The sequence below is a fragment of the Antedon mediterranea genome, chromosome 5 (genome assembly GCF_964355755.1).
Source record: "Antedon mediterranea chromosome 5, ecAntMedi1.1, whole genome shotgun sequence".
Taxonomy (NCBI): Eukaryota; Metazoa; Echinodermata; class Crinoidea; order Comatulida; family Antedonidae; genus Antedon; species Antedon mediterranea.
Window position 1 is genome coordinate 30,263,574 of NC_092674.1, and position 20,501 is coordinate 30,284,074.

Below are 20,501 nucleotides of genomic sequence, written 5' to 3' on the forward strand. Positions count from 1 at the left end.
CCAGCATCCGGTTCTAATGGCACCGTTTACATTAATATGCCGAGAGAGTGTGATCGTCACGGCCACATACGACTAAACGCCTGTCAACGTATATCCTATAGACTACTGTACTACAATAGCGAAGGGTGTTCTATTTAAATCTATGAACCGGAATCTGAGGATTTTCCACGTAACATCAATTATTATATGGAATTTATGAAGATTTACACTTTGAAATATTTATGAGTTTGACATTTAAAATACCAATGTTTCCAATCATATGCTAGCTATCATTTTGTCTACAGACAAGCGTACGTCATTCAGGCGTTTGCAATTAATATTAGGCCTACTGTCGATCGTCGGGCCACACAAACAGAGCACTAAATTAAATGTTATAGTTTTTCATCACAACACAACGACGTAAACGCAACGCATGTGAGTAGACCAATCACAAGCGACAGTTCCTATAATCAACCAACGCTTGTGATTGGTCAATTTACGCTCGTTGCGTTGCGGGTCCTCATCGCATCTGTCTGTAACTATTCCGCCAAATTCTCAGTGCTGTATCTCCACTATGACAATATTTCTCCAGTATCATTGGAGAATTCCACAATACATATGTGTATCACATGTGGTGCCTGTATCATGGAAGGTTAGGCTAAGGGTTGGTCTATACATGTGTAATGTTAGTAAAACACAAATTTAGATATATACTGTAGTGGCCTATCGAGAATCAGGTATTGTATGTTTACTTACCTCCTGTATTCACACTTGCTGTTAAATGTGTGTGTGTGTATAAAAGTGTCATATAAAAATATTTATCACAAAATTATTTGAATTGGAATCTGTCAGTAATTCTAGTGGGTGGTATATAAGTTAGTAACACATGTTTTGCGCCCAAAGGTACACGACCATTGCTACTACTCCCTCAGGCACACATTGCCATATATTCCCCAAAGAGTTCAAATGATGAGGGTAAATTGCTAAAAAAAGTTGATTGCTATGAAATTGGAACGGTAAAATAGATCATCTATTTCAATAGTTTATTGTTTGACCAAAAATGAGGTTAAAACCATAGAGTATAAATGTACAATACATTATATATCTTCATTTTTTTTCTAATAAGTGAAAAAAACTATAGAGGTTTAATTAACTAGAGAGTGAACTTAAATGTAATCATTTTGCTGTCTAGTCGGCTCTTTAGAAGTTTAATGTAGCTCTAGGGGAAAAAACAGAAATGGAATAATGGTCTTTGTCATCAGTTCTTTTATTAATACCATCATAATATTATCTATGTTATTCTTTGATGAATATACTTTTTTTTGGTATCTATATTTTAAAATAAAATACTGGTATAAAAAAAGTTAAAAAGTAAGAATTTCTTCTGTTGCCTTACATTAAACAGAGTGTAAGCCACAATTCTGTTCATATGCCTCATAGAACTGTACAGTGTCCTTAGTAATCCTAGGTCTGACAGACTTTAAGGCTTGGACAAAATGGACAGAAGAGATGACCTCGGTGTGAATGTCCATCTGCATTGCGTAGAGTGCGGCTTCTCGACAGACGGACACTACCTGTAATCATAAATTTATATTAAATTAAAAAAATACTCTCACAAATTTGAAAAATATGTCAGGTCAAAAATATTATTAAAAACACATTTAAGGAATACCTTTGTATGTATTTAAAAACCTTAAATTTTCAGACTTTGTTACTGAACTAGAACATACATTTCAACATTACCCTTGAGCTATTCTGTCACACCTTTGAAATAATTCTAGGCCTACCATTATGCCTACCATATAATTCACTACACTATAGTTAGTTAGGTTTGCGGTACTACTCCAATTGTGTACTTATCAAACTTTATATGACAAAAAAATGTGATGTGCCCATATATGGACATGATGATGTCATACCACTACCATATTTCGGCACATCACACTTTTTTTTGTCAAACTAGTTTGATAGTGTAGACAGAGCTTTACTATATTCATCATGTAAACCTAAAAACAACACAAACACAGTATTATCCACCATTCATACTGAGGTAGTCTACAGGTACCAAAATGGATCCTAGAACTGGTTATAATCGGGTCAATCAATAATTAAGTGAATCCTGTTTTCTGTATATTAAAACAGTATTATCCACTATTCATACTGAGGTAGTCTACAGATACCACAATGAATCCTAGAACATGTTATAATCGAGTCAAACTGAGGTAGTCTACAGGTACCATAATGGATTCTAGAACAGGTTATAATTAGGTCAATCAATTAAGTGAATCCTGTTAATTGCATTGATCACTGCAACCTACTTAGCCACATGTTGAAAAGCTTTACAGCTATCAGTGTCATTCATTTAATCTAAATTCCAAAACATAGTAATTTGTATTATGAAATTTATTTGACTACTTCTACTTGGTACAAAACAAATCTGGAAATTTTAATTTGAAAATAAAATTAATTCATATCTTGTATGAATACTCAAATCAAATATCCCTAATATTATTAATAATGAACATGAATTCATTCTATTTTCAGAGTGAGTCACTTTTTACCATTACACACCTCTGCCCCTGAGTAGCCTTCTGTTTGACCCACGATTGATTCAACATCTACATCTTCTGCGATGGGCATCTTTTTGAAGTTGATCTTTAAGATTTCGGTCCTTGTTGCTGGATCTGGTAAAGGTACATAAAGTATACGATCCAGGCGTCCTGGACGCATCAAAGCCTGCAAGAACAAATTCACTTATATGTCAGTATTTATATTTTCTAATTCATTAAAAACCCAAATTATCAAGGCAGTATGATGGGTTTCAGGAAGGGGATTTGTGGTATGGTTGGTAAAAGCAAGGCAATCTAACAACAGAACAAGATAGGAACCGTTCTTTGATCTTATGTTTGGCTGTGACAAATACCAACAGTACTGTACTATGTATTCTCTGTGGTGCGTGGTGTCTGTTAAGGGGTGTGGAACTGTTCGTGTCGCAGCCACAGATAAAAAAAACCTGTTTCTTATTCATGGGTCTATTTGAGTGTGGTCACAGTGTCTATTATTTTAAATATGAAAGTGGTTATATTATCTTATTAATAGTGATATATTATTTACATCTAACATCATCTAAGCCATACATTTATTCCATAATTTAGCTAATGATATGCTCATAGACTCAAAGGCTGTATGACTGTTTAAATCGACACTGAACTCACACGGCACAACGATAAGTTAATTTGAAATGAAAATAAGTCAACAAGCCTTTGCCAGTAGTAAAGTTGTGAGAGAGTCCATCAATATGCCAATCATATTGATGGTGGGAGATAGATGGAAGGTGGTCCTGACATTACAAAATGCCTACATCAATGACATCATGTGCTTAGCACTCACACAGGGACTGGTGGTTCACATATAACTTATGTCCAGTAAAAACATGAAGATTTTACTGAAATCAAACTTATTGAATAGTGGTCATGGCACTATAAAAAGACCCAAAATTAAAATGAAACTTATTAAAGATTGTTCACATATAACTTATGTCCAGTAAAAACATGAACACAATTAAAATGAAATTAATAAAGATGGTTCACATATAACTTATGTCCAGTAAAAACATGAACACAATTAAAATGAAATTAATAAAGATGGTTCACATACAACTTATGTCCAGTAAAAACATGAACACAATTAAAATGAAATTAATAAAGATGGTTCACATATAACTTATGTCCAGTAAAAACATGAACACAATTAAAATGAAATTAATAAAGATGGTTCACATATAACTTATGTCCACTAAAAATGTAATCTGATTACAGAAAATATTAAACAAAAGCTCTGTCAAACTTTATGTGAAAAAAAAGTGATGTGCCCATGAACATGGTGATGTCATATCACTACTATATTTTAGCATATAACTACCATATTTGGGCACTTTATCACATTTTTCAAACATGTTAGATACTTATAGAATATTTGTTCAAAGATTCAAAACAAGAAGAATACAACAAACGATATTAAATACCAAAAACATAAAGCATTTTAGATTTTTGAGTGAATATTTCAGGCAAGTACAGTTCATTCTGAATCTCAAATTTAGGATACATTTTCATCCATTTGGCAATACTTCATATGTTTCAGATTTTCTTGTACGATAGTGAAAGATCTTGGTTCATAATATCCTTCAAATCTCAACTTATCTTGAGATTCACGTCACATGTTACCAATAACTTTGCTTTCACTTTAACAAGCCATCTTGAATTGAACACATACAAACAAGTATTTGACATATGACAGGACTTGAACCCAGGACCCTTGGATTGGTAGCCAAGTATCATAACCACCAAGCCACAACTCCACTCCAATCATTTCACTAGAAACCGTGAAAATATTTTATAGAAGCAGGACGACATTTCCTTTGTATTTCGAACAATTTAAGGAAATATAAGATTGACATATTACTACATTATTTCAGATGTTAAAGAGTTATATTAGAGAGAATCGGGTGAATGCATATATGTGGGTGACTGAGTGTAGGCCTACTACATGTCAATACCCTGTAATGTAACAAAGATCCCGCACTCTCTAACAGGAATCCTATGTATGTGACTTCATAGCAACTCATTTATCATTTTGTTTCACAGTACAGAGTAAATCTAATCATGTTGATCTTTCTTAATAAGAGGTCAAATAAGAGGTCAACTAGAGGAAATATTGTCTAATGAAGATGAATAAGTAAAGAACAACAGAGGATTGACATGAACTAATGAGTTATCTTCAATAATAAAGCTTAACAGATCAGTGGAAGGAAAAGAAACTGAACACATATATACAACATATTATTCAAGACATTGGATACATCACTGTTTAGGGGACACATCAATTAAAGAGAGCACTTTGTTGGGTCCCGAAAGTGTCCCCATAATGGGTTCTATTATTCCATCTTGCTTAAACTTATCATGACACTATTTGATTTCATGTTTAGTAAATAATTTGTTGTTGGATGATATTCTAGCAATTTAATAAAAGGTAATATTATTAATAATTAACAATTATTATCTAGATTGAGCACCAGTTTTCATTAATTTTATTTTTAACTTTTTTTACTTAAAACATTATAAAAGTTTAAGTTTAAGAAAAATAGAACGGAATGCGGCATCATTTTGATAGGCAGCAGACACAGAACCTAGTAGAACATCTCTTAAAACAATTTAATCTCTTTTGAAAATACTGAATCTTGTTCCACAAACGATGTTGAACATATAAAAGCAATAGATAAAAATTTATAGGCCATAAAATATGTTATACATTCAAGTATCTTGGAACAATACTATCACTATATTTATATTGCAGCTAATACTAAGATGTTGAGGGTAGGGAAATATCATTCTGAAGTTAGTCAGCCTACTCAGGTTCTAAACAAAGAACAAACAGCAGGGTTGGATTTAACTTTGTTTAAAAGCGATTTTACTAAAGTCAGTTAATTTAAGCTAATATTTTTACATTTTTATTAAATTTCCTAAGCACTATCAATGTAGCTTGACAAAAAAGTGTAAGTGCCTAAATAATATGGTAGTGATATGACATCATAGTGTCCATAAATGGGCACATCACATTTTTTTTGTCAAATAAAGTTTCTAGATTAGTTCATTTTTTTATATGTTATATAGATAGTTCACGGATTTGTAATGAGAAGTTACAACTCTCTGGATACCAGGTCTATTTGTTTTTCGTAAACTAGCTATTTCAGCCTATATTTATGCATTTATAAACCAGAATAAAAAATAGGACAACACTTGAATGATCAAAAGACGTTGATAAGGTTTGGAGTTAATCTTGGTCAAACTTTATTACAATATTAGGTATCTCTCATACCTATTTTTAGAGGTTGTCATAAATCAAATGTCAACAACTGTTCACAAAACATTAATTAAAATTAATAATCATAGGATTCGTAATACTCGTTTCATTTTTATGCCTGAAAGAGCCTATTTTGGACCAATATCAAAGATTCTATGGTTTTATGTCGGAGAAAGCTTGTCTGTGCCAATTCGTTTATATTTCTTCGGTTCTTTTGTACATAAATAAATAAATGACCTGGTAAGGCAACTCACCTTGTCAATCATATCTGGTCTATTTGTAGCGGCAACTATTGTGACATCCGACAGTGTCTCAACACCGTCAATCTCGGTGAGTAGTTGAGCTAAAACCCTGTCTGCAACGTTGCTACTTCCAGACGAGCTGGAAAAAAAAACAGAGCTTTTGTTAAAGATGAAGAAGTCCTGTATAAGATAAAGAACATCATTTGGTACACATGATTCAAGAAAGCCACTAGTCTAGTCAAAAAACCTGCAGAGATAAAACAAAAAAAGATTCATAAAAGTGTTAATGCCTTAACAAAAACAATGAAACATATAAACAACCTGGTTCAGTACCCTAGGCACTGGTGAGGAAGATAAGTCGTGAAATGAATAAATATGAAAATATATTGTAAAGAGATATTTTATTACAGAGCATGTATCTGCCCTTTCCCACTTACAAGCTATGTCTCATTATTGTATCTAAATTTTATTTCATTTTTAGTAAGAAAATGAATATAGATTGTGTGTACTCACTGTTAAGGATCATCCTTCAAAATTGGATACTATTCCAGCAGGCCTTTTTTCAAAACCCAAATTCAATATTACCAAAAAATTGACAGGCCAAAATTGGCCAGTTACTGGGAAACTTACTCGTCATCAGACATGCACTAAATGGAACACTACTAATCACTAGAATTCATTAACATTCTAATAATAGACTATCATTATTAATTTATTATTTCATTACAAGATTGTATGGTTTGTTATAATTTAGTCCAAGTCAGTAGCTTAATTAGTCAAAAGATCCATGATTCTAATTAGTGTAGAAACTATTTGTTAATTGTAAAGATGATACCAACTCTACTCATCAAGTTAAGAATGATCTTAATTGAATTGTCAACTAATAACCAGCAACCAATCATGTTTGTAAATCATCTTGTATACTTTATGTCCATATCAACCAAAATGTTGAGACATTCTCAACTTTTTAAAACACAGAGTGTACCACAAACAAACTAGTGTTATTCATCATGCAAACCAATATTACAATTATGTATTATCATGTGTCATTATTTAGAGTTTTTAATGCAACTTGGAACATACTAACCTGCTTCTCTCAACCGCTAATGCGTCTATTTCATCAAAGAATACAATAGAAGGGGATGCGAGCCTAGCTTTTCTGAACACCTCCCTCACTGCTCTTTCCGATTCACCTACCCATTTACTGAAAAGCTCAGGACCCTAAAGTGAGTGCACAACAAGTGAAAAGCATTTATAAATAATTTTATACACCATATATAAATGTCTATTAAAAAAAATGAATATCAAATGCATTGTTTGTGTGTTTTCATAAATGACGCTTAAGAATAGTGCTGGACTTTAAAATCTTGGGTTCTTGGTTCAATTGATACTTAAACGCTAGCTACCTTGACAGAAATAAAATTCAATCCACTTTCCGTAGCAAGTGCTTTGGCAATCAACGTCTTTGAGCATCCAGGTGGCCCGTACATGAGGATTCCTCTTGGGGGCGCTATACCCATTCTGACGAATGCTTCAGGATGCTTTAATGGCCATTCAACAGCTTGTTTTAACTTTTGTTTCACAATATCCTGTCCCCCGATATCTGACCAATAAACCTAAATATTTAACAAAAACAACACTTTATTAATAGGATACTTGGAATTAAATCTTTTTCTAAGAAAATATTTAAAAAAAATGTTTAATAAAAGGATCTGATAAAAGTTACCTTTGGAACGTCAATTTCTACTTCTCTCATTGCGCTAGGTTTCACATCTTTCAAAGCAAGAGTAAAATCTTCCATGACAACAGAAATTGTTGACAGGTCACCAGATGCATTATGGGATTTTGAATGTCGTTTGAAGGCATACATTCCAGCTAAACAAAGATACATTAAATTGACTGTAAGAATAATATACTTTGATGATACAAGCTAAAATATATTTATATAATTCATCATTTTATTTAATAATATCATGAGTTTGTATATTTTTTATATTAGTGGGTATATATTTTTATGTGATTTATGTATGTGGTTTGGAGTATTGGAGAGCCACTTTGATAGTGCTTGCACTGTCGGCAATCCACAGGGTACTACATCCACACTTCGTTTGTTAATGTTGTTGTCTGTATGCCTGGAAATTGAATAAATAAAATAAAATAAATGGAAAGCCAAATCTGTATTTTGGCAGATTTGGCTTTCCATACCTAACACTTATTTTAAGCAACTTAAGTTTTTTTTTCTTTTTTTTTTTGTACTTAAGATTAGGTAGTTAAGAGGGAGGCTACGGTATTTGACTATCTGGCCTCTCCGGGAGACTCAAAATCTTCATAAAAGAAACCCCCACCAAAAAAAATAGTTGATAACAACTGAACTGCTGAACACTCGTCATGGCATGCCTTTTCTGAATTGGATGTTCTAGTCAGATACTGAATTGGTTGATTACCTTCTTTGCAGACAGATTTTAAATCTGCGCCAACATAACCATGAGCCGAGTCCGAAAGCTTTGCAATATCTTCACTTGATAAGGAATGAGAGATTTTCTGTAAACACTTTGTCAGAATCTAAATTAAAGAGAAGTTCTAATTAGAAATTGATAACTTTTTTCGTTGTATAGTGTCCGTGTATTTTGTTGATTGTGAAATTATATACAGGTGATTCTATGTTTGTTTACAAACTTACATCTGCCCTATCTTGTGCATTCGGCACACCTATCTCAACTTACATCTGCCCTATCTTGTGCATTCGGCACACCTATCTCAATTTCTCGGTCAAACCTTCCTGGTCTTCTCAGAGCGCCATCTATAGCATCTGGACGGTTGGTTGCTCCTAAGACCATCACATGTTCATTTTCATTCTAAAAAATAGTGAATTTCTTTTTTAGGGTTGCGGCTTTTATGTCATATTTTAATTTTGATCTTTCTATACAATAACAGTTTAGTTACACAACTGTCATCTTGTTCAAATTAAATTAGATGGAAGAAATTAATTTTGATTATAAAATAGAAGTAGAATTGAAAAATTAGAGATTGACTGAAAGATATATTAGCCCAAAGCAATAAAGGTAAAAAAGAAGTTAAAGAATAGTTTTTAGTGGGCTTCCTATCACAAGGCCCTTGGGGTTTCCTGGAGGTCCTTGGGGTTTCCTGGAGGTCCCTGGGGTTTCCTGGAGGTCCCTGGGGTTTCCTGGAGGTCCCTTTCATCTTTCATTTTTGTTATGTGCTTTGTATGTTTATGAGATGAAAGAGAAATTGAAGAAAATCAGCAGTGGCGCACCATAAAATATCAAATGATTACATACTGAAGATCCAATGCCATCCAACAGTGTCAAAAGAGTGGCAACGATCCTCTTCTCCACTTGACTGGCGACATTCTCTCTTTTGGGACAGAGGGAATCAAGTTCATCAATGAACACAAGGCTTGGAGCTTTGGCAGATGCTTCTTTGAACAGGTCCCTCAGTTTGGATTCAGTTTCTCCATAAAATCTAAAAGAGAAGTTTATAATAAATCAAATTCTCTATATTCTCGTTTTAGGCATATTGCCAGGGATTGCTAGCCATGTGAGTTCATTCACTCTACTTCACTATATTCACAAATAAACATAAATACAGGATGTTCTATGCAAACAAGTTAAAGCAAGTTTGTTTTTTGCCATGAGCAAAGTTTCTGGCATCTTACAGGATTTCAACTTAGGACCCCAAGGACCTTAACCACCAAACTACATTAAACAATTTGTCTCTATTGTAGTTATTGTATGTGAAAGGACTTGTGTAATTCGTGAGCTCATATTGTGGGACAGACTTCTAAGAGATATAGCACAGTGTAGCTAATTAATCATTTTTAAATCCCGTCTAAAACCCAATTTATTTAAAGAAGCTTTTTTTATTAAAATGAATGTTGACTCTGCTGTAGCCAGCATAATGTAAAGCACTGTGAGAATGTTTGTTTATCGGCGCTATATAAAACAAGTTATTCCAATCTTATACATTTATGAAAAGGACCACATTTCAAAATTTAAAAAAATGTAAAATGCAACTAACTTGCTTATGACTTCTGGTCCGTTAATTATGATTACATGGGCTCCTGCTTCATGAGCCACAGCCTTGGCAATCATGGTCTTACCAACACCTGGTGGGCCATAAAGAAGTACACCTTTTGGGGGTTGTATACCTGCAATAAAAAGGCATTGTGCGTTGGTGGTTTTTATGGTCGATTTCAAGCACTTGGTTCAATTTTAAAAGAAGTTTATTTATTTATTTATTATGTATGAGGTTATTCTGTATGAGGTCTGTCTGAGAAGATCAGTACTCACCTAAATCTTTGAAAAGCTGTGGGTTTTTCAATGGTGTTTCAATCACTTCCCGTACAGTACCAAGTTGCCTAGAAATTCCTCCAATCATGTCATAGGTCACAACCTCAATTGACCTATGACCGTCATCTGTACTGTCTTCATTATTTTGTATATGTATTTTTGTATTTTCATTCACAACAAAAAAATGTACACATGGAAAATTAACTTTATCAGTTAAAGTAATTTTCTTGGGAGTAGACGTTAAGTCATCATTTGTGATGTTTAAGCATTCTACATCTTCTCCAAGTCTTTCAACACTTTCATTCAAATTAATAACTTCATTTTTATTTTTATTGTTCATAACAGGACTACTAGTTTTTAGTAAAGAATTGTCAGATATTGTAAAGGAATAATCAGAAGATACATTTGTTTTAGTAAAACTTTTATCAGAAGAGGTCAATTCACAAGAGGTCATTTCTGCCTGGAAGACCTCCCCAGTAAAACTGGTGATTTCTTTTATGGAAAACCTACATGGTTTGCCATAGAAACATGTCAAGATGTTATTCCCAGCAGCGAACATTCTACCAGAAAGGTTTAATTCCATAAAACATTGAAGATCTGTTATAGAGGGCAGGTTTGTGATATCTGATCTAAAAAAAAAGAAGAAATATTTAAGTACAATGTTTGTAACTACAGTATTATGTGACATTAAAATGAAATATTAAAAAAAAAAAATTTAACAGAATTATTTTTCTGGGGGGACAGTATTATATCTTTAATAAACTTAACTTAAAAGTTAAAGTTAAAAAACTTAAAAGTTAAAGTTAAAAAACTTAAAAGACAAGTAATACAATTTTAAAAAGCCTATTCGATTAAATACAATTGTTAGAGACCGCACTTGACATACCGAGGCTCCAGGAGCATACTCTTTGCTGGCAAGCAGGCATCAGTGAAGTTCTCCAGCTGTACATACTCTCCACTCTTCACGTTATAAGTATTCCGTAAGTTGGTGCTCAGCGCCGATTTAGTAGCTGGAAAGTTAGAACAGGGCCAGGCTAATGCTGAGAAGGTCGCATGACTCGCAGGATGGTGGACTGTGATTGGCTGACCAATACACATCTCACAAAGTTTCATTGTTTCTAGGTTCAATTGTACAAGTGATTCCTTCATTGACTTTGGAATTTTCTCCAGCCCTATATTTATGATACATGTTAAATATTTACAAAAAATTGTTAATCCTTTTATTTTAATAAGCTATATTAATTATCGCTTAATTATTATTATTATTTTATTATCTTATTAATTAATGTTGTGTAATATATACTACTAGCCTATTTAGTATTCCTAATACATATTTTTGTCTGAGCATAACCTAGGCCTAAATGTTTGTTATTTACAGAGTAGAATGCTTAGGTGTAGGTTTTCCATCTGAACGCCCCTCCATCTCATCCTACCTTTTTCTACCTGCTCGCATACTTCAGCGTTGAACACTTGATCTTGCACGAAGCTTTGGTTTATATCTTCAGAAGAAAGCCTACTAGCAGATTTGGACGCAGATCCTATGCTGCAGCTTGCCTGCAAATGTCTTTCGGTGTCTTTTTGGTGAATATAAAGAGAGCAAATATCACATTTAACCCATTCTGGTCTTTTAGATTTCTTCTTAGATGACATTTTATATAGGAAACTTTAATTAACTTACATCCACCGAGAAATCATTGTCACCTCATGGGCGCAGCCATCTTTAAGAGCGCCCTCTACACAATATCAAGTTTTTTTTTATATGGTACGCATTAGGTGCCTTCTACGAGATTTAAATTATTATTAGATAAATGTGATTTAGTGTATTGCAGATGTTTCGTCGTAGCATGGAGGTATAAATACCTCCATGGTCGTAGGATGTAAAGAATGAGTGAAGTCTATGGAACGCCTAAGTTGCATTAATAATTGTTGATCCAACAGTATGAATAACACCATGTATCATGACAAAACAGACGTAAACACAAAATTAAAGTCAGTAGTCAGCATATTATTAACAATGTTCTTTTTCTCCAAAAGGTTTAACCTAACATAAATAATAGAAATTAATATTTTTTATTCGTGAATCTAACACACAAGATTGTTTTATACTTCATATTGTCTGTCCAGAGTCACGTGACGTCACACACATGACGATGACACCATTAGTGGTCTAAAATATAAGATATAAACGGTAAAAATACTTACGATTAAGTATAAAAAGGCAATAAAAACTCATACCGGAATGAAAAAAATGAAATAAATGTTTTTTTGTTGAATAATTTCACACAATACACGTTTTTGTAACACTTTCTACTTGGTTAAAAATAGCTATTAAAATTGCCATAAAACACTATATAAAGTAAAAATACTTTACTATACTTTCAGTAAAAAATGTTCAGTTATAAAAATTTAGAATGATAAAATATGACCCTATTTTTGGGCCGGCTAACAGACCAGAATTCCCTTGGAGTCGACTGTTGCAGTTCCAAATTCAACTACTTAAACTCTGTCTACACTATCAAATGTTACGTTAGCGCGCGATGATGTTACCGCAGCCTTTTATTGTATGGTGATGTCCGCGTCTCCAATAACACCGATCAGTTCAGTGGACGAGAACGAAATGATGATTTCTTTCTTGCCAACTTTCTGCTTAGCCGTAAGTCTCATATTATAATCCACGGTTTGGTTACCATTAATGTTCCTGCAATTATAAAAAGGTATGGGAATCAATTAGCGAGGAACAATCAAATATTTGTGGTATATTCGATGCTATGAAGTAAAATAATGGTGGTATAATTAAGATATAAAGCATTATGTTAAGTGACTGAGCGGTAAGGCAGGGCACCGCAAGCCGTAGTCATCATACATAGGAGGGCGTGTGGCGCAGTGTGTTGGACGTTGGACTACCGATCGTCAGACCTAGGTTCGAATCCAACTCTCGCCGCATTGCTTGTATCCGTAGGCAAGATACTTTACTTACGTTGCCTCTCTCCACCCAGGTGTATAAATGGGTACCCAGTTAGATCTAGACACAACTGCGCTGGTTACCGGCTGCATTATGGGAGTATGTTTCCATACGTGTTTGATCCCAAAAAATACTGGGGTAATAATGCTTGTAAAGCGCCTTTGAGCATGATTACTCATGGAAAGGGCGCTATATAAATCTGGTATTATTATTATTATACAATAATGATCACAGGTTCAAGGCTCTCATTACCCTGCCATAGTTCTGGTGGTAGAACGAGTTTTCTCAGATAAGGACTAAACTCAACGGTCCACTGTACACATCTGGGTGGTTCCGTTAATATCCTGTCATAAATAATGAGGAGGAATATTACGAGACAAAAAAACAAAGTATGGCAACCAGAATACTCACCAACACCACTGTCGTTTGTAACCAGCCAGAGCAGAGCCCTCAGCACTGAAGAAGCAATTCTGTAGCTTGTACGGCATTGGGTTGGTGAACGACGCCTTGACGTTAAATGAGCTCCCCTTCTCGACAGTTGATGGGGCCTGTAATGAACAAGTTAATCTTGGTTGTTTGCATTATTTGGACGCAACGCGATAGCGTACGCGTATCGCGAGTGAGTTGTCCATTAAAAAGCGAGACTTCAGGTGATATATTGGTCAAAATCCCTTGCGTTGCGCTTACGTCAAGTCCGTTGCTACTAAAGCGTGGTTCTCACTAGCGACCCAACGCAAGGACGTAACGCAACGCAAGTGAATTGACCGAATAAGCGAATAAGCCATCGCTTGTGATTGCTAACTGTCTATAACTTCGCTTGTCATTGGTTAAAACGCTTGCGTTGCGTTTACGTCCTTGCGTTACGTTCTAGTGGGAAGCACGCTTTAGTGGGAACAAAGCTTTAATAGCGTCCAGTTTTGCTCTTCAAAATAAATGAAATATCGAACCAGTGACAGACATGTAATATACATTTTGCTTACCGTGATCTTTATAGTTGGTTTCGTTAATTTAAAGTCGTATCCTTTAATGATAGTCTGATTTGTTTCCGCGACGACCGCTGTGACGTCAAAGCGCATTCCAGCGTGATCGACTAAATCACGCAGGTAGTCAGCAGCCACTAGTTTCAGACGATATACAGTTTCTAGGAAATCAAATTTAGATTCAGATGTTTTACACATTGGTAAGTGATTTCCTATTGCACAGAATTATACGATTTTAATAAAATAATATAATTTTGGAATTAGTGCCAAAAGTTGCTCATACCTTTCGATGGTTTGATTGGTACGTTCGCCATCTCAGACACCACCTCCTTGGAGCGTACACCAGTGTAGTAAACCGAACTTCCGGTCATGCTCACAACGCAGTTGCGTAATTCTTTGCTTGTATTACGAAAGCGCAGAACAAGTTCAAAGTCTTTGCCAATCATAACGTCTTCCGGGAGTTCACCTGTAAGTTCGACGTCTTTTTTTGTCGCAACGATGAGTTTTTTTACGGATCCGAGGTACTTTTCGACAGTGTAGATGGCTAGAAGTTCTTTATTCGAGCCTACGATGAAGAGAAAACGTATGAAATGAATTATAAAAAAAATACGCCATTATTGAATAATTATATAAAAGGACGCGTTCGATTTGCGACGACCGTACCTATGGCCTTTGTAAAAATAGTTAGATTTATGAATTACGTCCTTAAGTCCAAAATAAGTCAAAAGTTGCCTAATATTACCTTCTGTTTATATTGATCGGAAATGATGTGTTTCTCCATCTTTCCTACTGCCTTTGTGACTGTCAAAATACCAACCGAATCAGTTTCGATGTCTATTGGAGTAGGAGGCTGCAGAGAAATTATACACATGTGTTCATATAGATAGATAGAGTAATAGATAGATAATTGGGAACTATTAATGTACAGTAACATTTAAATTAACAAGCTAATTTTGATACGGACTGTTGTTAATTGGACAGACTTAAATATTCGATTCTTCATTAGCACGATTACTTATATTTATCACTATGATGTTTATAAAAAATGAAGAAAAAGAATGTTAGATGTTACTACTAATATCCACTTTAGTCATTTTGTTGATGGAACACGAATTGTGTGACGATATAGAGGGCGCACTAACCATACCTCATTGGGATCTTTGGAATACTTCCACTTCACCTTACATGCGTTCACTTCAGCAAATACAAACTTAGTGTCGTAAGAAAGCTGTACATGTCCAGCTTTAATGGCTGCTAGCGGCGCCGGGCCCATCTGAAACGCACCTAAGAATAAAACAATAGAAAAATGAATTTAAAAACCAGCTTAAACTCGAAGGCCACTATTTCACAAATGGCAGACAATTAATTTGGAACGGTTTTATTTTATAATTTTGATTTTTTGGGCAACCAGTTTTAATTTTGTGTTATCAATTCAATACAGATTATAACTGTAATGTATCATTAATAAAAACAGGTGCACAAATCTGTCATGTGATAACCGGTGCACCATACCGTCACTTCTTTCTTGAGGCGTTGCGTCTACAGCTTGCCAGCCTCCATATCCAGACGGTAAGTCTGGTCTTGCCATCCAGACGTCGGTCCAACAATGGAAGTTCCTGCAATTGCAGAAAACATTAAGAACAATTTGTTTTTGCATTCATGTTTTTTATTTCAGCGATCCTTTGAACGAATATTAATACTTGGCAGGTCTATATTTTGACTAATTTTAAAGGGAGCTTCTAATATAATTACCATACACTATCGTCGTCGAGCGAATCAATAGGTTTACCATCACTATCAAAGTGATAGTCCATAATGCAGTTGCCGTCAGTATCGTGAGCCGACGCTGTGTTGCACACAGGCCGTGCTGGTATGCCAAGCGCTCTTAAAGCTGTCAAGTAAAGAAACGGGTTGTGAATAACACAAGTAACGCAGATGATTTACATGCGACGCAAATAACGCAATGATGTAGACACAACGCAAGTTGATCACAAGCGACACAGTTCGGCTGACCCATCGCGTTGTAATTGGTTACATTTATTGTGGCGCACACTTACGTCCTTGCGTTGCGTCCAAAGTGGGAGAAAATAATTTGATTTAAAATAAATAGCTACAAACTTACCAGTTGTTAAGACGTTTGCAAAAACCCAGCACTGAGCGTACTTAACTGGCTTCTTTGTCATTGTGTATTGCTTAAAAATTGCGGCACTTCCGGTCCAAGCTGTAGGCTCGGTACCGTCGCTATACTCACCACTCCAATTACCCACAAGCATCCCATTGTCATCGTTACTATTAATCTACAAAATATTACAATTTTAAAACAAATTTATAACAACCAAGTCGCGTCAACATGAGTTGGAGAATCGGGAGGTTAATTTGTTTCATTCAATCAAATATATAATTGACAGAGTGTAGACAGAGCTTTAGGCATGCAAACGATACATACTATACGGAGTATGTTTCGATTTTTGTTGGCCGCACCTAATTAGTATGTCCCGGATGGCGCCCCGTACTACAAGTAATCCTGTATTGCTCCAGAACCTCACCTATTTCCGTTGTTAAGGTGATTACATGTACCACAAACCAACTATGTTTCTTTACCATGTAATACTTGCAATACACAATATCTTAAAATCATAAATTATGATTTATAAAATTGCTTACTAAAGCCGAAAGCATCCGGGAAACCTCAATAGGATTACCGAAAGATCTTGGTTTGGTACGCTTAGTTCGAAGAAGATCCAAGACGCCGCCTACTACATAATCTTCATACTAAAAGATAAAACAAAATTACTCAAAAACGTTGGCAAAAAACCGTCAGCTGCTCAGTTTCACAAACGGACGAGTAGGTACAAGTGTCGTGCATACTTTACAAGCTACTATACTACTTACGTCAGTAATGGTAATAATAAGTTCTTTGAAAAACTCAAACTTAACCGTACCTGACCCATATACCACTTGGCACCTGAAACTCTTGTTTGGGCTCCATAGAAGTACATGCCTTGGTCGTTGAGAACGTATTCCTGTCTTTCAGCCTCATTACTAAGATAAACATCATCGTCTTAAAAAAGTACAAAAACAGAAATATTACTAAGTGTAAGGATGCATCGGGGTCGGGGGGGGGGGGGGGGGTAACTCGCCTGATCCATTCCTCTGATGTCATTTTCAGAAAAGTGGATATTGATGACGTCAAAAAGGATTATTAAATCTCAATTTATCTTTATCTTCAATAAAAACCAAAAGACCTTTATGTTTATTTTGCTCTCTTTATTATTACGCAAGTTTCTGAGCGCATAATTTATATTACGAGTCTGTAGTCGTTTTTGTCTTTTGTATTCAATTGTATTTGTGTCTGTCTGGAGATGTGAAATAATTTATGTAAAATGATGACTTGTATAATTAATGAGATGATGTTGCTGGTAATGACGTAAGAAGAGCGCGCATTGAACCTTGTTCAGAATAACTGTAAGAGGAATCTAGAAAGTACATTAAAAGGTTACCACATTCTATGAAATAAGCAGCTTATTGCTTGTCAATAACTCGAATGCGCATGCTCATTGTGTAAGGGTGTAGTGCGTGACGATTGCATTCAATAGATCTCTAGGATCGAAATTATTATAATGTATTATACATAATTATTATTTACAGTTAATACATTGTTTCGATTGCTTGGTTTTGTTTGTGCTGTTTCCAGGCACGCTAGCTTATTCAACGTGTTTCATAATAAAACACCTAATGCTACGTTCAAACTGAGATTCCGGATTTGGTCCGGTGACTGGATTATAACCCGTGAATATTTTATGTAGAATGTAAGAATATAACCGTCCATACTATAAAAATTATTCTGGATTCCATACAAAACGTACGTGTGTGGACCGTATGAAAACGCTGAAATAGCCCAGATTTTCCTCAGGTCACCGGAGCGAATCAGCAAGCAGTCTGAACGTAGCTTAATTAGGGAAGGGTCACCGGAGCGAATCAGCAGACAGTCTGAACGTAGCTTAAAAAGACATGTCACTGGACCAAATCAGCACATAGTCTGAACGTAGCTTAAGGGACAGGTCACCGGAGCGAATCAGCACACAGTCTGAACGTAGCTTAAGCATGATTCTCACCTTTACTCCAGGGATTAAACAGAAGGAAAATTTTATCTTTCACGACCATCTTGTTTTTGCGCCCATTTTCATCCGTCATGTACAAGACCAAGTTGAACCGTCCAATCAAACTATCGGCCTTAGTGTAAAGGGATAGTGATACCTTGGATCCTGTTCCCTTTTTAACTAACGTTCCCCAGTCATCAAAGGTTGACGATATCGGAGCAGTAAGGGGAGGTAGAATAGCCAGACTGCCATCAGATATTTTAGGAGTATTACCTATTGAGGAGGAAAGAAAGAATGATTTTAAACATTACATTTTGTTGTATGCAAATTTGTTTGTCCACATACCGTACCATTTATGTTTGCCTTCATTATAGGTCGACTATTAATAATAACTGTATCAATGATTTGTAGGGACGGTGGGGATCGGGTTTATTTTGCCCAAAATGGAATTTTGCTACATCATGAGTTGAGAATTGTTGAGCGAATATAATATTTTCTTTGTATCCCTTTTATACCAGTATTGATTATTTTATTCTCTCCATACAGTATAATATAACCAGTAGCACTAGTAAGCTTAAAACTATATATTATGCTTCAGGTAATTAAAGGTGTTCGTGCATGAACAGCTGCCATGCCATATAAGGCTACTTTAGATTTGCTGTAAAAAATAGAAAAATTAGAATAACAATATAAATCAACTAATAAATAAAATCACATGGTTCTCTCACCCCATTTTAGCTCAGCCGATGCCTTGTGTTTGCTGACGTCATAATCCCGATTCAATGTTACATCTACTTTGATAACCTGACCCCTTCGTACCACTAATTCCTTGTTTTCATATTCGTCAGTTCGATGATTCTTTTGATTTGCGTCCAAGTTCAAATCGTATGAAACTATTTTCAAAGACCCGTCTGAAGAGAAAAAATAATTTATGCTTTAAATAAAAAACAAATTGAGAGAGATTTGGTACTCGTCCTAATTATGGATAAACTTTGTCTTCGTCTAAGACTCTCAGAAACATCACATTTAGGCCTACACTCTGAATGCAAATTAAAAGACGACAGCTGACGCCTCTTCCATAAAGGAACCCGAGAAGGGAATGCCTAGGGACAAAGTGTTGAATGATGCTGTCGGAAAAACAAATTCGGAAAATAGATGATTCCGAATTTGTTTTTCCGAGTTTGTCGTGGCGAGGAGCAGAACAGGATGGGTAGAGTGAGATTGTCTTGTCTCACCCTTCCCTGGCGTTGATGAGCAGAAGCAGGATGGGTAGAGTGAGATAATTGTCTTGTCTCACTCTTCCCTGGCGTTGATGAGCAGAAGCAGGATGGGTAGAGTGAGATTGTCTTGTCTCACTCTTCCCTGGCGTGGATGAGTTAAGTTCAGAAAGCTAGTACACGCTTATCTACAGTATCGTATGTTATTCTCTTAGCTGCTGACCTAATTAGTTTACAATACTTGAACATTATTTTATTATAGGGCCTACCAATAAAAATTGAGCTTACCTAAATTTGCAGCAGGAGCTGGCTCTGGTGCAAGTTCATCTTCTGGTGGCTCCCAGAACCACCAAGATGGGAATTCACTATGTACTCTACCAGCCATGAGTACACACTAAGCCTAGTTGTTTTTACAATTCAGAAAACGTCGTAATGATGTTGCTACACCGTCTGTAGATTATTATATGAAACATAATTCGTTCCGCATGACTGAAGCACAGTCCGCCTGTATTGTGTAGTAGTACGGTAGATAATAAAAGTACAGTATTCATTTCCGGTAGCTATTATTTATTTCTTTGTTATACCTATATTCAGAATGCATTATAATATCTCCATGGTGAAGGTCAAAAACTCTGCAAATGCTACAATGCGCACGTAAACCGGTTTTTAAAGAATTAGTTTAGGATTAAGGTCACGCAAGTCGGAGATAGTCAACATAAGTATTGTTAAAAACATATGAACACCCGTATAATATATCTATAACAACTGAACGGAACGGGAGACAATCCTTGTGATCAATATCGATAAAACATCCGCGAACGTATTTTAGCAAGTTAAACCATGGAGTAAAGA

General features: G+C 35.3%; 2 protein-coding genes across 3 annotated transcripts; both read right to left on the reverse strand.

The window, feature by feature from the left end:
• Positions 1-1,175: 1,175 nt before the first annotated feature.
• LOC140050385 (ATPase family gene 2 protein homolog A-like) lies at positions 1,176-12,245 on the reverse strand. Of its 2 annotated transcripts, none has more exons than XM_072095548.1 (13): positions 11,824-12,245; positions 11,277-11,562; positions 10,391-11,019; positions 10,119-10,248; positions 9,380-9,563; positions 8,804-8,935; positions 8,525-8,642; positions 7,807-7,955; positions 7,487-7,696; positions 7,168-7,301; positions 6,093-6,219; positions 2,551-2,715; positions 1,176-1,553 (listed from the first exon to the last, which is right to left on the reverse strand). In XM_072095548.1, the coding sequence occupies exons 1-13, from the start codon at positions 12,038-12,040 to the stop codon at positions 1,377-1,379; spliced, it is 2,658 nt and encodes an 885-aa protein (XP_071951649.1). In that variant the 5' UTR covers positions 12,041-12,245; the 3' UTR covers positions 1,176-1,376. The 2 variants fall into 2 exon arrangements, with proteins under 2 accessions (XP_071951649.1, XP_071951650.1); XM_072095549.1 differs by having other exon boundaries at positions 2,541-2,715.
• A 129-nt stretch (positions 12,246-12,374) lies between these two features.
• LOC140050414 (hemocyte protein-glutamine gamma-glutamyltransferase-like) lies at positions 12,375-20,096 on the reverse strand. Its single transcript, XM_072095587.1, has 14 exons — positions 19,938-20,096; positions 19,161-19,343; positions 18,448-18,705; positions 17,275-17,393; positions 16,997-17,104; positions 16,455-16,629; positions 16,085-16,223; positions 15,845-15,948; positions 15,480-15,616; positions 15,065-15,182; positions 14,616-14,897; positions 14,333-14,493; positions 13,764-13,900; positions 12,375-13,088 (listed from the first exon to the last, which is right to left on the reverse strand). Exons 1-14 carry the CDS (start codon positions 20,032-20,034, stop codon positions 12,947-12,949), a joined length of 2,160 nt encoding a protein of 719 aa, XP_071951688.1. The 5' UTR covers positions 20,035-20,096; the 3' UTR covers positions 12,375-12,946.
• Between the last annotated feature and the right edge of the window lie 405 nt (positions 20,097-20,501).